Here is a 17,859-nt window from a genome sequence, read left to right as displayed (position 1 = left end):
GAGGCAAGGAACACACGCCCTCCAGCAGAGGGCACTCTGTATATGGAAGCGGCACAGGCCACACATACAAGGTAGACTTCCTATTCTAGGAGTGTGCAGAGCTTCAAAGGACAAAATCAGCCTTGTGTCTGACGTGGAGACTTTGTAACCTAAAAAATGACAAATACCTTCTAACCCTAGCAGAAGTCACCTGCTACATCAAACAACAGGGACAGACACAACTGGGGGACAGGTTTCCAGTTAACACCTACCAGCAAAGGACTAAGCTCTAGTCAAGTGAGGGACAGTGGTACACTGAGGAGGAAAAGGGAAAAACTCAAGGTCAGCCTGGGTTACAGGAGGCCCTGTCTCTCACCACCTCCCCCAGGAGGAGGACAGTAACAACGCTGTAAGTATGATCAGAGTTCATTGTATGGGAGGACACAGGCATCAGTTGTACCAGCACCCAGGAGGCTTGTCACAAGTTCAAGGCCAGGAGGATTACACTGTGAGACATTGACTTTTTAAGTATAAGAAAGTCATATTGAAATTACAATTAATATATACTAATTAAAAAAACTAAGCAAGGGTATATAATACCTGTAACTCTGAGAATTCAGAGGGAGTTACTGACACTAAGGATATATGACAGTTTGAACAAAAAATACCAAAATAATGGCTTCAAATCATGGCTGTGAACAGCAGGATGGCTGAGACATCATGCAGATTCCTGAGAATACAGGGAAATCTTTTTGCTATCCTCAGCTTACTTTAGCTGCATGTGTAAGTATTTTTTAAACGTTTTCACAAGCCATTCAGGACAGCAGATTACAAATGAGCCAAGCTGATGTACCATGTCTCATCCACACAGCATCCTGTGGGATGAGAGTTCTACTTCCTGGCAAGCCTGTGCTCCAGCCTCACCAGGGAGAGGCCAAGTTGCCCCAGACCCTTCCTGCCACCTCTTTCAAGTCCCAAGAGGATGACAGTGACACTGAAGATGGCTTTTGTGAGCTAACCACCCTTTGTGAGTCTGGTGTCTGAGTGATGTATCTACCTACAGTATGTTTCACTGGGGACAGAATTCTCTTTGGTGTCTGCTAAGCATATGACTTCTGTAGGTCATAGTTTCAATGCTCCATCCATGGAAGTGATGGTTCTTCCATATATCTACTCAATCTGTGTGGCTCACAGGAGTGCTGAAGTAGAAGTGGTTGTCCTTCAAAGGCATGGCTCCCTTTGGGATTCACAATTTTGTATATTTTGCTTTGAGACAAATCCTGAGCAATCTATCTTCCTCAGCCTTCCAGTGGCTCCAAGTGTGCAGCAAGTGTGGCTGGCCCAGGACTGAGGCTCCTAAGAAGCCTTTTTCTCTTCTAGGCCCCACATACCTCCACACCTACAGTGAACCTCTCTCTGAGTGTCCTCCAAAGAACAAATTCTGGAGGAAACTGCCAACACTTAAGGTGAGGCCAGCCTGGTCTACAAGGGACCATCTTAAGAAACCCCTTGATTCTGGGCACTCTAAGAAGGAATATGTGCTGGAGATCCAACAAAGAGGCCACCCAGTTCCTCAACTGTGCCTACAATCTAGAGGCTGAAGCAGGAAGACTACAAGTTCACAGTCTAGGCCATACAATGACTACGCACACTCGACCATCTCTATAGAAAGAACCACAAGCCTCAGCTGAGCTCTGAATACAAACTTTATTTCTATTACAAGGAAATAGATAATTAGAACAGTAAAATAAAAAGGGAAGGGGCTGGAACCTCAGTCCTCATGAGGGCAGGCGTGGCCCTGGTAGGGACATTGAGAACAAAGCGATACATTCCCCATCAGGAACAGAGGGTGGTGAGCGACCCAGAAGCACCAAGGTGGCCTCTAGTCCATGTACCTGCAGCTCAACTTGTTCCTAACATGCTGTAAACCCAAGCTTAGGCCCTCACAAAGAGAGAATTGCTTCACTGGTAGCTCTGAGATTCCCAGAACCCTCCTCTCTGTCCACCAGGACCACAAAGCACCAAGAAGCAGTGGTGATGGTATGTCTATGGATGGAGCCCTCATGGGCCAAGAGGGCACAGATGCCCTCATCTCACTGCCGCCCAACAGTAGCAGCGAGGGTCTTCCAGCTAGCCCTCCCTCCAACCCAAATACCCACAGCACAATCTCAAAGACACAAAATGGCCGTAACCTGGAAAAAATTAAAATCTGGAGTCTCTCCTGCTTGCTGAGCCAGAGAGGCAGTTGGACACTGCACCAGCACATGCTGCTATGCATAGGGGTGGGCAGTAAGAGCCCCCATAGTCACCATTACTCCTCTTCCTCCTCTGCATCCCCTGCTTCCTGCTGCTTCGGAGGCTTTGCCTGTTGAATAACACAAGGGGAGACTAAGCAGTGAAACTATTCTCAGACAGCTCTCCTCACAAAAAGCCACGGGGAGTCTGCCCAGCAAGACTTCTCATCTCACAACCCACCAGCCCAGCCATGTCTGCATCTGCCCTGAGCGTAACTCTGGGACCCCAGTTACCTTTGGGGATCTGCTGTGGTAGCTGGCAGCTGCAGGGGTGACCCGAGAGCTCCGGCCACCTTCACTCCTCCCACTGCAAAAAAAAAGAACAGGAACCAAGTGTTGAGGACTGGAGGAGGGGACACCAACACAGCAAACCCCTGTGCACAGCAGATATGGTGGCAACACAGGCAAAACCCAGACTCAATGAAAATGGGGCTCCACCCTGGCACCGTGGGACTTGATGGATCAGTGTGAACAGACCTTTTTTCTTTTTTCTTTTTTTTTTTTTTTTGGTTTTTCAAGACAGGGTTTCTCTGTGTAACAGTCCTAGCTGTCCTAGAACTAGCTCTAATAGACCAGGCTCGCCTTGAACTCGCAGAGATCCTCCTGCCTCTGCCTCCCGAGTGCTGGGATTAAAGGTGTGCGCCTCCCCCACTCTTTTTTTTTTTTAAACTCACTGCATTTTAATTATTCTGCGTGTGTGCAATGTATGTGGTGGTCAGAGGATAACTCTGTGACCTGCTTCTAGGTGGGATAGAACTCAAATCTGTGCTTTTACCCACTGAGCCATCTTGCTGGCCCCAGACTGCCTGCCCATGCTCTCTTTAGCCACTATCAGCTCCATCCACTCTGGGGCTGCTGCTTACCTGGCTCCATATCTCCCAGGGGGGGGCTGAGAAAAAGAGGGCGCAAGGTTTTCTGGATAGAGATTTCGAATAGAGTGGATCACTGGAGCATGCCCAGATGCTACAGGCCCATTCTGGCTGCCTCGATTCCGCCCTCGAATGTCCTGGCTGTCTGAGTTGTTGAGCTTCAGCACATGAGGAGGGCTAGGCTGGCACTCAGATCTGGAGCCTGATGCTGAGTTCAACAGTGGATTACAGGTAGTCACGTTGTTCATGGTTCTGCTGGGAGACAGCGAGTAGGTGGAACCTTTTGCTGCTTCCTGCTTGATATCATCCATGTAGCCTGAAGACAGTTCTCCTGGGAAGAGAAGGCGGTGATGGCTTTAGGGAAAAGGCTACTTAGCTGTTAGTGCTGGATGCAGGGCAGACAACAGACAGCTGCTTCCCACTGAGCTCCAGAGGAGTCAGATGCTCTCTTCCCTACTCTGCATGCTGACTTTCTGACCCTCAGAGACGGTCTCCCAACTTAGCAGCGAACGGATGCTGGCAAACTTGGAGAAGTTTGCGATTGGCTTTGTGGTGGGAAGTTTCAGAAACAGTTCACATGCCCAGTCAGAGGATAATAAGGCAGTCAGGAGCCGTGGTTCCCCACAGCCTGTGATTCACAGCTGTTTCTGACAGTTGTACCCTACAAAATCTGCACTGATGACAGCTAGGGGTCATGTGGGGACCACTTAACCTCAACAGCTCCCCAGGAGACCCTCATGCGTGCCAATGAGTGGTGAGTTAAGCCTCCTGGAGAAGTGAGAAGTAGGAAGCAGGCCTGAGCCAACAGTGCCGTGGCCTAGCTCAGCCCCAGCCGATACCCTGGTGTTTGATCCTCCTCCTGGGCAGCTCTAGTGAAGTGTCTTCAGGCTTGGAATCCTCCATTGCATGGTAGTTTGCTGTGGCTGGGCGTTGGTCACACTGCTCCTAAACAAACAAAAAAATGGAAAGAAAAGAAAGTGAGTACTGTTAGTACTTAGGGTGTTGGGGAGAAGAGCAAGAGTAGACTGGGTGATCATCCACCCCCACAGGGGACACTGAGAACCATTAAGAAAATCTGGAAACTAAGGAAGCCAGATCCTGAGAATGGACAGTCATCATGGGCTCCTGAGGCTCTGGGCAGGGATGCAGCAAGGGCTGGTGTGGAAAAGTCAGAAAGGTAATCTGGCTGGAGTATTGGAATGGTGGCTTAGTCCAGTCTCTCCTAGTGACAAACAGCAGGCTTGTCCTTGAAATTTGAGATGTATAAAGAGCAAAGAAGGAAATGAGGCCTGTACTGATGCTCTTCATTAAAAAAAAAAAAAAGTATATTCTGCGAACAACCTGTGATTCCAGACTAGAAAATTGGAAAAGGACTTTGGAGTATGTAGTGTACCACCCCTTCCTTCTATCACAGAACCAGGCCACTACATGGAAAAGCCAGAGCTGGAGCCCAGATCTCATGGGTATAACTCTCAAATAGCAGACGGAAGAGCCTGCCTGTCAAATGCAAGATGCCTCTGCTCTCAGGGAGGTGATCCTCAGCCCTCTGCAGTCTCAAATGCAGACACCACGGACTCAGCTACTAGAAAGCAGGGCTCTGAGGACAGGATGCAGCCGAAGGCCGGATGGCATCACCTGCACTCCCAGATGACCCACATGGGGACCAGAGGGCAGCCTCTAGGGATTCTCACCTGATGATGGAACAGCACCTCCTCTTCCAGCTGTACCCCACAGAACTCACAGGGGATGATAACGCTGTCTTCCACAGCAGCTGTGTTGCTCAGGCCCATTAAACTGTCTAACTGGTTACTTGTTGCCTGCTGTAGAAAGTTCTGGAAGATGACACCAGGATCCTCTGCTCCCCTGATGGAAGAGCTGCCAGTATTGAGTGAACGTAAGGCATGTGAAGGGTTGCAGCTTGTCTGTCATTCAAAAAACATGTTAAAAAATAAAGAGGTTAAGGAAAAATTATACTGCTAAAACATTTTCTCCAAGAAACTGCTTCAAGTGCAGAGCTGGAAGCCAGAGAGCACCACAGCACCTGCACCATCACATACCGCCCACGACGATACAATAAAACAGAGGCCTAACAGTCTTTTTATCCTTGTTAAAGGACCAAACACTAGATGTAGTCAAAATTTTCAGCAACATTTCTGAGGGCAGAAATGGTTACTCAAAGCTGAAAAAACTTGGTACCTTGTAAATGCTGGACTCGGCCTCACTGTACATGGTACAAAGGGAAACATGGCTCCCTTATAACCAGGCACAGGGCTACATGCTCACGGACCCGGTTGCTTGGGACACTGAAGCAGAAAGGTCATTTGAGTCTAAGAGGGGATGAGGTTGAGCGCTGCAGCCATATGGTGAAACAGTTACACCTCACCACAGGCACTGCACTCATTAAGGCTCTCGTGGCTTCTCACACTGACCATCGCCTGCTCATGTTCCTGTCAGAAGCTGTCAAGTAATACACACCTGATGGTCAATGAGCAGTTCCTCTGGGTACAGCTCCTCACAGAACTCACAGGGCAGCAGAGTCTCATCAGCCGCACCTGAGGCCACAGGAACAAGACCCGCAGTCAGCCTTTTCACCCGTAGAGGATCTGACACACAAGTCTGCCTTGGGGCAGGGCAGGTGCTGGACTACCGTGAAAGGACACAAATAATCTGGTTCAAGGGGAGGTTTCACAAGAAAAGAAAATTTGAGAAAGACTGTTTGGAAACAGGACACTTGAAAAGAAACCATTCGGTAAAGATGGAATGAGCTAAACATAATGAAGGAAGAACCCCATCATAAAGGGTCAGGAAGCACAGACATTTTTTTTTTTTTAACATTAATGCTCATCTGCTCTCTTCTGAGTGATTTTTGTTTGTCTGTTTGCCTTTTTTTTTAAGATTTATTTATTCATTATGTATGTATACAGTGTTCTGCAGGTCAGAAGAGGGCACCAGATCTTACTACAGATGGTTTTGAGCCACCATGTGGTTGCTGAGAATTGAACTCAGGACCTCTGGAAGAGCAGGCAGTGCTCTTAACTGCGGAGCCATCTCTCCAGCCCAAGCACAGACATCTTGCTGTACATTTTGTTTTGTTTTTTTCTTTGTTTTCAAGACAGTCCTGTCTGTCCTGGAATTCAATCTGTAGATCCTCCTGCTTCTGCTTCCCCAGTGCTGGGATTAAAGGCTTGCACCATCACACTTAGCTCTTCTCCCCGCCCCCCATTGTTTGCTGTACAGTCTTATGGTATGGGCTGGAGAGATGATCTGGTGCCCTCTTCTGGCATGCAGAACACTGTATACATAATGAATAAATAAATCTTAAAAAAAAAAAAAGAATCCTGGTATGATGGCACACTCTATATAGCCTTAGCACTTGGGAGGATGAGGCGAGACTACAAAGATAGCTTGTCTCAAAAAAAAAAAAAATTGTGAAAAAGCTATAGACAGTCCTGACAGAACTGTATCGAGACACCAGACATAGAAAACAGCCAGACACAGAAGAAGAATGCTCTGCACAGACAGCTACTATGGACTTTTCAAAAGTACCAGTGTGGCCGGGAGTGGTGGTGCATGTCTTTAATCCCAGCACTCAGAGGCAGAGTCAGGTGGCTCTCTATAATTTCCAGGTCAGTCAAGATTGCATAATGAGACCCAGTCTCAAAATGATAATAATAAACCAAACCAAAAGTGCCGATGCATAAACACTTAGAACAAAAACAAGTGCTAAGGAACAGTATTAAGGAACAGTATGTAAGAGCCGTGGCCAGGTGGTGGTAGCGCACATCTTTGATCCCAGCACTACATAGGAAAACTGTCTCAAAAAACAAACAAACCCCCCACACACACCAAAAAAGTGAGAAACTTTTGTGGCATTGTCTTCTTTACACAGGAGGGTGCTCTTGTTAAGAAGTACATGTTTGGCCGGGCGGTGGTGGCGCACGTTTTTAATCCAAGCAGCACTCGGGAGGCAGAGGCAGGTGGATCTCTGTGAGTTCGAGGCCAGCCTGGTCTACAAGAGCTAGTTCCAGGACAGGAACCAAAAGCTACGGAGAAACCCTGTCTCGAAAAATCAAAAAAAAAAAAAAAGAAGTACATGTTTGGATAAGAGAGCTCAAGGGGAATATATTGAGGTAAGTGTAGAGAACAGAGCACAGATGATGAGCTTTTGGGGTTCACTGACTGTTCTGAGAACGGTTCAGAATAGGGGTGGTTCTTGGGAGGCACAGGCAGGTAGATCTCTGAGTTCGAGGCCAGCCTGATCTACAAGAACTAGTTCCAGGTCAGGCTCCAAAGTTACAGAGAAACCCTGTCTCGAAAAACCAAAAAACAAACAAACAAACAAACAAACAAACACAACCCCCCCCAAAAAAATACAAAAACAAAAAAAGAAGAGGGGTAGGGAGGCAAAAATAATACAAAGACTATCTCATTAAACACTTGTATTTTCAGCCAGGCGGTGGTGGTGCACACCTTTAATCCCAGCACCCAGGAAGCAGAAGCAGGCAGATCTCTGTGAGTTCGAGGACAGCCAGACTACACAGAGAAACCCTGTCTTGAAAAACTAAAACAAACAAACAAAAACAACAATAAATACAATCTATATTTTTGAGACAGATTCTTGCGATACAGCCCAGGCTTGGAATTCACAGAGATTTGCCTACTCTACCTCCCAAGTGCTGGGATTAAAAGTGTATGCTAATAAACCTTTATTTATTTAAAATTTTTGTTTGTAGTGGGAGATGGCACAATTATGCCATGGGGCACATGTAGTGTCAAAGAGCAACTATGGGAGTTGGTTCCAAACCCAGAATCGCTGGTCTTGGCAAAAAGCACCTCTAACCAATGAGCCATCTCACAACCCAGTATTTCAATTATTCATGAGTTATATAATGTAAAACTAACAAAAATTGTGGTGACAGGAGGGGCTGGAGAGACTGCTCAGTGGTTGAGAGCCCTTGCTGTTCTTTTTTTTGTTTTTTTGGTCTTTCGAGACAGGGTTTCTCTGTGGTTTTGGAGCCTGTCCTGGAACTAGCTCTTGTAGACCAGGCTGGTCTCGAACTCACAGAGATCCACCTGCCTCTGCCTCTGCCTCCCGAGTGCTGGGATTAAAGGCATGCACCACCACTGCCCGGCTCCTTGCTGTTCTTGCAGAGGACCTGGTTCTCTTCTTGGCACCTGAGTGGTGGTTCACCACCAATGCAGCTCCAGTTCTAGGTGCTTCTGCTTCCTGAGGCACTAAGTGCAGATGGTGCATATACATACAAACAGGCAAAACACTCATAAAAATTTTAAAAAAGTAAAATATTGTAGAGTCTATGCAAAATAAGCAAACTTACCCTTTATATCACCCAGAGAAGTGGACCCACCATGTACTGGATCTGCCTCAGGCACAGACCCCCAGAAGCCCTGTTCTGCCATGCTGGAGGCTTGTCCCTCATTCTGCAGACTCAGGGCCAACATGAAGTCCAAGTGTGCATTATTTTCAACACTCTCTCTTGGCGACTGCTGACTTCTATTCCTTTCCTGCCTTTCTTGTTCTTCAACTGGGAAGAAAACAACTCATTAGCACATTAGAGATTGCCACCATCCATGTCTGACAAGCTGTCAGGATTAACAGAAACTTGCCAACCTCACTAGCAACCTGAACCCTCTGCTGTCATGGACTCTGAACCTGCCGAGAGACAACAGTCCATTGGGATCATAAATAAATGACTAGTCAACTGTATTACTGAGCTGTCACTATGAGACAGATACCATGCTGGACACTGCGCATGTCTTATCTGTGCTATGAGTAAGCAGACTCAGGCTGTGTGGACAACCTGAGTCTGACCTTTCCCTGAGCCTGTGAGCCATTAAGAATCTGAGAGCATTCTGCAGGTGCCTTGGGGACTATGGACACTGTCAGGCCTAGCACCATCAATCCTAACAGCAACAGCATACCACAAGGTTCCATCATTCCTGCTCTACAGGCAAGTCTAGCATCCTTCCCAGTGAGTGTCCTCTGTGTCTAGTATCAAGATCTATTGGCTCCAAAGTCCTGTTGCCCTTTTGTCCTAGGGTTGTGGCCTCACTCTCATTTCCTAAGGCAAAATACAACTCACCCAGATTATTCTGAACTGGAAAATGGGCTGTCGTGTTCCTCTGGCTGACAGTCCTACTGTGGAAAGGGTCCGACTCAAAGGCTCTCAGGGGCCTTCCAGGGAGTCTCATGGGAGGGTCCAGGGCCTCAATTTGTCTGAGGAGCTGGGATGCAATCCAGATTCCATCCTGACTCCAAGACTCATCATAGGCATCAGGAGGGCTGGCAGCCTCATTTCTCTTTTCCTCCTCCACTCTCCCACAGACTTCAGGGTGGGTCTTCAGCTCTTTCACAAGCACATTGCGCCCACAACTGCCACACAGCTCTGTCCGGGCACCACAGTAATCTTCATGCTCCTTCAGCTTGAGAACAGAAAGCTCCAGATCACAGTGCTGACAGACAGCAAGTCGCAGAGGACACTCAGTCTCCTGCAAGGCAAGGCGGAAAGGTGCTTATACACAGAGAGGCTGGAGTTCAGCACAGGGCAAGAAAACTCTGACTCTGGCTAGAATGCTATGCTTTCTAATTATGACCTGTGGGGCCTGTTCGATGGTTTTGCAAGTGAAAGTGCTTGCCTCCAAAGCTGACAGCCTGAGTTTGAAGTCCAGGACCTACATGGTGGAAGAAGAACTGACTCCTACAAGTTGTCCTGACCTCCACATTTGCACTGTGGCGCACAGACAGCACATACACACACTAACTAAAAGTAATTTAAAATAAAAGGAAAAGCCAGCTTTCAACATATAGGATAAGTCACAGACTTGGTTTCATATGTCCCAGGAAGGCATCAACAGGTAAACCTCACTGGGCAGACAGACTTGGTTCCAAAGGAGAAAGAACAAAATTCCAAAGGAAGGGAGTACAAGAGCTAGGTAGTCCCATCTGGCGGGAGTCAGCCAAAGCTTCAAATGGGCCTTGAGCCTGGGTCTGCATGAGAGTAGGTGGAAAACAGGCTGTGTATTGGCTTTCTTACTGCTCATGGCTCTGATCTCACCGGGCTTGGCCCCAGAAGTCCCTCTTCCCAGGGTGAGACTAACCGTATGCTGCTGTAAGTGCCTCTTCTCCAACTTCTTGTTACATTTGCATGTCACCTAGGATAAAAAGAGTCAATCAAGTGTCTCTGTAACAACATATTTTCCTATTACGTATTAGTGAATGGGCAATTCACCTGACAGTGCTCTGTGGCCATGTGAATGTCCATGTCAGATTTGGGGAATGGTTCCTTGCAGACAGGGCACACACCAATGTTCCTTTGACAGTGGATTTCATGGATAGTAAAATTAAACACAGGAATTTCCTTTTTGCTAGAGAAATAAGCAAAAAAAAAAAAAAAGGCAAACATTACTAACTGATCAATGACTTTTCTCAAAGAGTGATTATCACATGGGCACCCATTCTACAGGTCTTCATCTCCATTAACATTTTGGTTTTATGCTTGTCTTTTCACACAGGATCTCATGTAGCCCAGGCTGGCCTCAAGTCACTATGCAGGAAAGACCTTGATCTTGCTTTCTCTACCTCCCAGGTGAGATTATAGGTGTGGATCACCATGCCCCACTTGTTTTTGAGACAGATTCTCACACTGGAACACAGACGTCCTCAAATTCATAGCAATCTTCCTGCCCTAGCTTACTGAGTGCTGGAATGAAGGTGTTAACTACCTTGCCTGACTAACAATTTTTTATTTCTGTCTTGTTTGCTTATTTGCTGTTTTACTTTTAAGACAGGGTGTTGCTATTGTAGCTCTGGTTGGCCTGGACCTCCTTCCTTAGCCTCTCAGGTTCAGGGAGCCTTCGAACCCTGATATTCCCATGTCCTGGAATATCAGATGCCATAAGAAAAGAGGTAACCACAAACAATTTCAGGGGCTGGTGAGATGGTTCAGTGAACCAAAGTACTTGTTGCCAAGCCTAGCAACCTAAATGTAATCCTAAAGGGATGGCGGGTGGAGAGAGAACTGATTCCAAAAGGCTGTCCTTTGGCCTTCATTGCAGTGTGGCATGCATGTGCATGTGCACACATACAAAATAAAAACAAAATATACTAGACAGCATTTAGGAAGAAAGGATTTCCAATCACAACAAACTTTTCTACTAACTGCCTAGTTGTGTCCAATGCAATGTTGATGCTGAGGAATACCTTATCCCTTCCTTTAGTTATTTACTCACTTATTTTTGGTATTTCGAGATAGGGTTTCTCTGTGTGGTCCTGGACGTCCTGACCTCAAACTCAGATATCTGCTTGCTCAGAACATGTGCTGGGATGACAAAAAGACAGGCATGGTGGCACGCAATATAGGAGCCAGACAGGTAGATTTGAGTTTGAGGCCAGCAATGTCTAGAGAGTGACTTCGATTCAGGATAGCCAGGGCCACACAGATAAACCCAATGTTGAAAATGAAAGGGTGGGGAATGGGGGTCAGAAAGAGATGACAGAAAACTTCAAAGACCAAATGTTTTCTTGTTTGATTGGCAGGTTGGTTTTGTTTTGAAAACAGGATCTATGTAGACCAGGTTATCCTCTAACATACAAGAGATCCACCTGCCTCTGCCTTCCAGGTACTGGAATCAAAGGTATATGCCACCATGCCTGGCTAAAGACCAACATGGTTTTATATTCAGTATATTTAGTTTGTGTATATGGGTGTTATGCCTGCATGTATATATGTGTTCCATGTACATGTCTGGTGCCCATAGAAGCCAGAAGATGGCATCAGATCCCTCAGAACAGACAGCTTGGGAGCCACAATATGGAAACTGAATCTAGATCTCCTCTGTAAAAGCACTACTATTAATCACTGGGTGGTGGTGGCGCACGCCTTTAATCCCAGCACTTGGGAGGCAGAGGCAGGCGGATCTCTGTGAGTTCGAGGCCAGCCTGGTCTACAAGAGCTAGTTCCAGGACAGGTTCCAAAGCCACAGAGAAACCCTGTCTCGAAAACAAACAAGAGCACTATTAATCATTGAACCATCTACCCAGCCTAAAACCAAAACCAACCTTTTTTCATTTGGTTGGTTTGTTTTTCAAAATAGTGTTTCTCTGTCTAACAGTCCTGGCTGTCCTGGAACTTGCTCTATAGACCATGCTGGGCTCAAACTGACAGAGATCCTCTGACCTCTGCCTCTGGAGTATAGGAATTAAAGGCGTATGCCCCCACACCCAGCTATGTATTTGAAAACCAACTTTTAAAAAGAGATTTAGCTTCATTATTTTTGACATGCATGTATGTATGGGTATGTGCACATGAGGACAGGTGTCCATGTGGACAGAGGCATCTGATTCCCCTAGAGCTGGAATTATAGGTGATTGTAAACCACAAGATGTCAGTGTTGGGAACTGAACTCAGGTCCTCTGCTGAAGTGGTGCATGCTCTAACCACTGAGCTATCTCTACAGCTTTCAAAAGCTGCAATGTAAACAGTTCCTCAGGCTGGCCAGCAGGCGTGGGCTAGGTCAGTCTGCCGTGCTAAGCTGCTTTTCATCTTTAAGTTGCTCTGCTCTGGGTAACCTTGTTTTCACTAGCTTCTCCCTTGTGCTGTTTGAACTCCCTTAGCACAGTTATTTATACACTGTCCCAGGCCTTAGACTCCTTCAAATTAGAACAGACTGAAAATCAGGATGTCTCAGCCAAATGTCATTTTGCTTCTCAAGTCACATTTTCTTACTTTATCCATGCCAATGATGACAAAGCCACTGACTTACAGACATGCAAATGATGCATGGAGAGTCTACAGTGGCAAAGAGGGAATACCAGTAGAAAGCCACTCTCTAAAATGCACCCTCCACCCATGAGGGCAGGGCCAGCAGCAGAGCAGAGCAGACTCCTCCACCAGCACCTCCCACCGTCCTGTGGTAAGTGAACAGGCACACCACACTGCAGTTCCACTCAGTGGATAAAATGCTTGCTGTGCCAGCACACTTGAGTTTAGATTCCCAGACACATGTAAAAGCCAGGTGTCATGGCAGAGACAGTCAGATTTGGGGCTTGTGATATGGCAAGATGCCCACTACACATGTACACAAAAAGAATAAAAAGTTCTTTCTTCATTAGTTTTCAGTAAGAGTATTAGTGCAAAGTGTGGGAAGATGGCTTGGAGGATAAGAGCACTCTGCTCTTACAGAGAATCTGGAGTCAGTTCCCAGAACTACAAGGTGGCTCACTACTACCCATAACTCTAGCCTAAGGGGACCCAGCGCCCTCTTCTGATCACCATAGGCATGAGGCACACACATGGTGCACATACATATATGCAGACAAACCACTCACACACATAAACAAATCTTAAGTGTGTGTATGAATGGAGTCAGGAGCAGTGATGCATTCCCATAACCCAGCACTCAGGAGCTAAGGCGAGAAGATCAAGAGTTGGAACTAGTAGGCTACAAACCAAAGTCAAACAAAGCTAGTCTGGGGCCACACAACAAAACAAACCTTATCTCAAAGGAGGAAGGAAAATTCTTGAGAAAACCACAGGAGGAAGCAGCTACTCTCGCCTCCCTACATAGTACTCATTCCAACAGGCAAAGGCACCGCATGATGGAAATCAAGAACTGAGTCTGGCAAGATGTCCTCTGAACCACAGTAAGCAGCAGCATTCATATACCCTCTTACTCACATACAAAATATATGGTTTGGGGGTTTAGTTTGGTTGATTGGGGTGTTTGTTTTATTGTTGTTGTTGATTTTTCAAGACAGTGTTTCTCTGTGTAACCTTGGCTGTCCTGGAACTCACTCTGTACACCAGGCTGGCCTCGAACTCAGAGATTTACCTGCCTTTGCCTCTCAAGTGTGGGATAAAGATGTGCACTGCTATCCCTTGGCTTGACACTGCAAATTCTCTTTTGGGGGGTGGGAGGTGAGACAGATTTTACTGTGTAACAGTCTTGACTGTCCTGGAACTCACTCTGTAGACCAGGCTGATTTTGAACTCAGAGATCCACCTGTCTCTGTCTCCCAAGTGCTGGAATTAAAGGCATGCATCTGCACCACCCAGCAAATCTATGGGTTTTTTTAGGTTTCTCTTTCAACACTTGGATTAAAACATGAAAATCCTAAATTTAGCATTCAAGACTGTGCTGCGCAGACCTCACTAGTAGTCTTCCAACCATGATATGATAACAATTAAACATGGATGCTGGGCGATGGTGGCGCACGCCTTTAATCCCAGCACTCGGGAGGCAGAGGCAGGCGGATCTCTGGGAGTTCGAGACCAGCCTGGTCTACAAGAGCTAGTTCTAGGACAGACTCCAAAGCCACAGAGAAACCCTGTCTCAAAAAAACAAAAACCAACAAACAAAAACAATTAAACATGGCTGCCTTAGGAATTGGTTTCCTGCCACCATGCTAGCACATGCCCCAGGTTTAATCCCCTGCACTCAAAGTGGGGGAAAAGGAGGTGGTGGTAAGGAGGCATGGTGGCTTATCCTTTAATCCCAGTCCTCGGGTGTTCTGCTTCCTGAGAAGCCCTGAGTCTGCTCCCAGTACTGAACAAATTCATGCTGTAGCTATGAACAGTAGGAAGTTCACACCTCCAGACCCAGTGCTTGGAAAGTAAAGATTGAAGGTCTGTGATTTAGGTCATTTTTGACTATTCGCTGTCTTTGAAACTAGCCTGAGCTACATGAACCATCTCAAAAAGAAAAGCCCAGCGTGTAACTCATACTTGTCATCCCGGAACTCTGGAGGTTACACAATACCAGGCCAGCCTGGGCTAAATACCAAGACCCTGCCTCCAAACATCCCACAACTGAAAGAAAAGAAAAGTTTATCCTGATCTGCTTAGCTAACTTTTCCATCATTACACATAGAGCCAGTTCACAAAGACTGTCCCAAGCACCTGAAGACAACCCTGGGACCACTCGGGGAACTCCTTCCTTTCACACTGGGAGAGGCAGGTGGATCTCTGAGTTCAATGCCATCTGTTCTGCAAAGAGTTCCAGGCCAGCCAGTGAGACCATCTCAAAAATGAATAAATAGAAGTAAAATATCTACTTTTGTAAACAAAAAAAAAAAAATCAAGTTTGCTTATTATATGTGAATCAAGACTGCAGGGACAGAAGGTAGCTCGGTGACAGAGCCTGCCTACCACACACAAGGCTGCATACAATTCCTACCACCACCTCCAAAAAAGGTGAAGAGTGAGCAAGGATTTTTATTGTTGTTTTTTTGTTTTGTTTGTTTTGTCTTTGGAGAAGGGGCTCCCTATATAGCATGCAGTAGACCAACCTGGCCTCGAACTCACAAAGATTTTTCTGCCTCTGCCTCCAGAGTGCTGGAATTAGGTATGTGCCACCCCACCCATCTCCAGTATCTTTTTAAAAAATTTTATTTATTTTATTCTATATATGGGTATTTTGCCTGCCTGCATGTCTGTACACATGTGTGCCTGTTGACCAGAGAGGCCAGAGCCATTGGATCTTCTGTGACTGGAGTTTCAGATGGTTGTGAGCCACCATTGACTGGGCTCTGGTAACCAAACCCAGGTCCTCTAGAAGAATAAACAGTGCTCTAACCACTTAGCCGTCTCTCCAGCCCGAGTCTTTTCTTGATAAGTCATCCATTAAAAGCAGGACAGAGTCCCAAGCCCCAGCTTGATCCATTCCAATCCTTATTCTACCCAGGAAACCTTCCTACCAAGTTCTAAACAAGCAATTTTCCCAAATGGTTAAAAGGCTCTAGTTCCAATGACTTGCACAGTTTACTGTCACCACACCCCCCCCCCCCAGTCACAACCTGCAAATAAAACACCCAAATCTTTACAGAGCTGGCATGGCCTCATGTCTTACCAGTTGTCACACAGCCGAACAGCCTGGTCATCTGGAAACTCAGCCATCTTAGCTCTTCCTGGAAAGTGCAAAGGAAGAGATGTCACTTTCTGTTTCATTTCTGCTTCAGGGATGACATGCAAAAGAATAAACACTCAGGGCATTCCTTTCCACTGGTTTTTAAATTTCCAATTAAAAAAAAATGAGACTTACAAAATGTTGCAAAAAAAGCTTAAAATAAAAAAAAAATTCTCTTATGGCCTTTACCCAACTTTAACCCAGTAAAAGTTAACATTCTTAAGTCCTAATATTAATTTTAAAAATAACTGTAACTAATCTATAGACTTTATTCAAATGTCAGTGAGACCACCAGTCTCCTTTTCTGGTTCAGCCCTGAAACACATAAAGCACTTAGATGTTGCTCCTCCGATTTGAAAGCCCTCTAGTTTTTTTCCTCTCATTGCTTATTCAGCTAATTAGTACCTGAATCACAGCTTGCTAGTCACTAGCAGTTAAGAGTAGTTAGTTCCTAGCTACCGGCTAGTTATTTTGTAGAGAATCCTTCAGTCTGGGTTTGTCTGATGTTTTCTTGGGACTAAATTCATGCTATACACTTTTGGCAGGAGTATCATTGCCGTGATGAGCCTCGGCTGGGGCTCAGGTGGTACGGGGAGGGCCCTGTGTTCCCTGACCAGCCATCAAACTGGGCATGATGGTACATGCCTGTAATATTACCACTAGGGATATATGGAGGCAGAAGAATCAGAAGTTCAAAACCTTCTTGGCAACATAGTCAGTTAGTAAGTTCAAAGTCAACCTGGGATGCATTAGACCCTATTTCATAGAAAACACAACCGGAAAAAAAAAAAGGCAGCAGAGAACTCATGTTGGTATATCACATCAAAAGTAACAGGATGACTAGTGAAGCTGCCTACTTAACTGAGATGGGGCCTACCATGGTTTTCTCTGTCAAGTTTGAGGCCCTCCCACCCGGGCATGCCAGGCAAAGTCCCTTCTCTCATTTTCCACACAGAAGGCGAAGCGCTGTCAACTGCAGCGTCAATGTTTACATTACTCCTTCCCATGACACAGAAACAGATTTAGGTACTGACTGCTAACAGGGCGCCAGGCTGATCTGGGCATTATCAAGCCACCTGCCATTCTCGGTGGCCTGGCAACCTGAAACTATTAACGAATTAAAGAGTCCAATGTCGCAGAGCCCAGAAAACAAGCAAATGAATCGAGGTAACCTAAGGTGAGTGTCTAAGGGAAAGCTCGCAGACAAAGCGGGCTGCGGGGCGGACGGACCTCTAGCGACGGCAGGGAAGGCTCTGCGGGCGGGAGGCCCGGAGAGGCGAAGGCAAGGCCCGGCCACACGCCACGACCGCGCCTCGGGGAGCAGCCGTTCTGCTCTCCGCGGGTCGGAGCGGTTGGAGACGGCCCGACCTCTACCTCCCGCCGCGAGCCTCGGCCACCGCCGCTGCCACCCGCCCCGCCCCACCCCGCCGCCCACGTTCACCTCGGAGCCCAGCGGGAACGCCGCCGCCACAGACGCCTCGGCCGCCCCGCGCCAACAACGGCCCAGCCACGGGGCTGCTTCCCATCGTCACCAAGGGGCGCGCCCATTGGACGGCCGCGGGGCAATGCCGGACGCCCATTGGTCGGCAGCGCTGCCGCTCCCTCTGGCCCACCTCCTCATTCCCATTGGCTCACGGAAACCAGGGGGCGTGGTCTGTACGTTCCCCGACCTCCTCACCTAGGAAAGCGGAGGCCTTTGTGGATTCAGGCACTGATTGAATGATACTGGGCCAACATTCCCGATCCAATGTGCCCAGTAAGACGGTGGGTGGCGTTTGTGCCTTGTCATGGGCCGT

The 17,859-nt window shown here is 47.0% G+C and overlaps 1 protein-coding gene across 1 annotated transcript; it reads right to left on the bottom strand.

The window, feature by feature from the left end:
* Positions 1 to 1,667: 1,667 nt before the first annotated feature.
* On the bottom strand, positions 1,668 to 17,599 carry Trafd1 (TRAF-type zinc finger domain containing 1). Its single transcript, XM_075980759.1, has 12 exons — positions 17,505 to 17,599; positions 16,007 to 16,064; positions 10,390 to 10,525; positions 10,259 to 10,312; positions 9,244 to 9,649; positions 8,479 to 8,685; positions 5,618 to 5,694; positions 4,834 to 5,064; positions 3,982 to 4,087; positions 3,137 to 3,473; positions 2,508 to 2,580; positions 1,668 to 2,344 (listed from the first exon to the last, which is right to left on the bottom strand). Exons 1-12 carry the CDS (start codon positions 17,587 to 17,589, stop codon positions 2,291 to 2,293), a joined length of 1,824 nt encoding a protein of 607 aa, XP_075836874.1. The 5' UTR covers positions 17,590 to 17,599; the 3' UTR covers positions 1,668 to 2,290.
* Between the last annotated feature and the right edge of the window lie 260 nt (positions 17,600 to 17,859).

Source organism: Microtus pennsylvanicus, chromosome 1 (genome assembly GCF_037038515.1).
Source record: "Microtus pennsylvanicus isolate mMicPen1 chromosome 1, mMicPen1.hap1, whole genome shotgun sequence".
Lineage (NCBI taxonomy): Eukaryota > Metazoa > Chordata > Mammalia > Rodentia > Cricetidae > Microtus > Microtus pennsylvanicus.
This window is presented reverse-complemented; position numbering and strand designations above follow the sequence as displayed.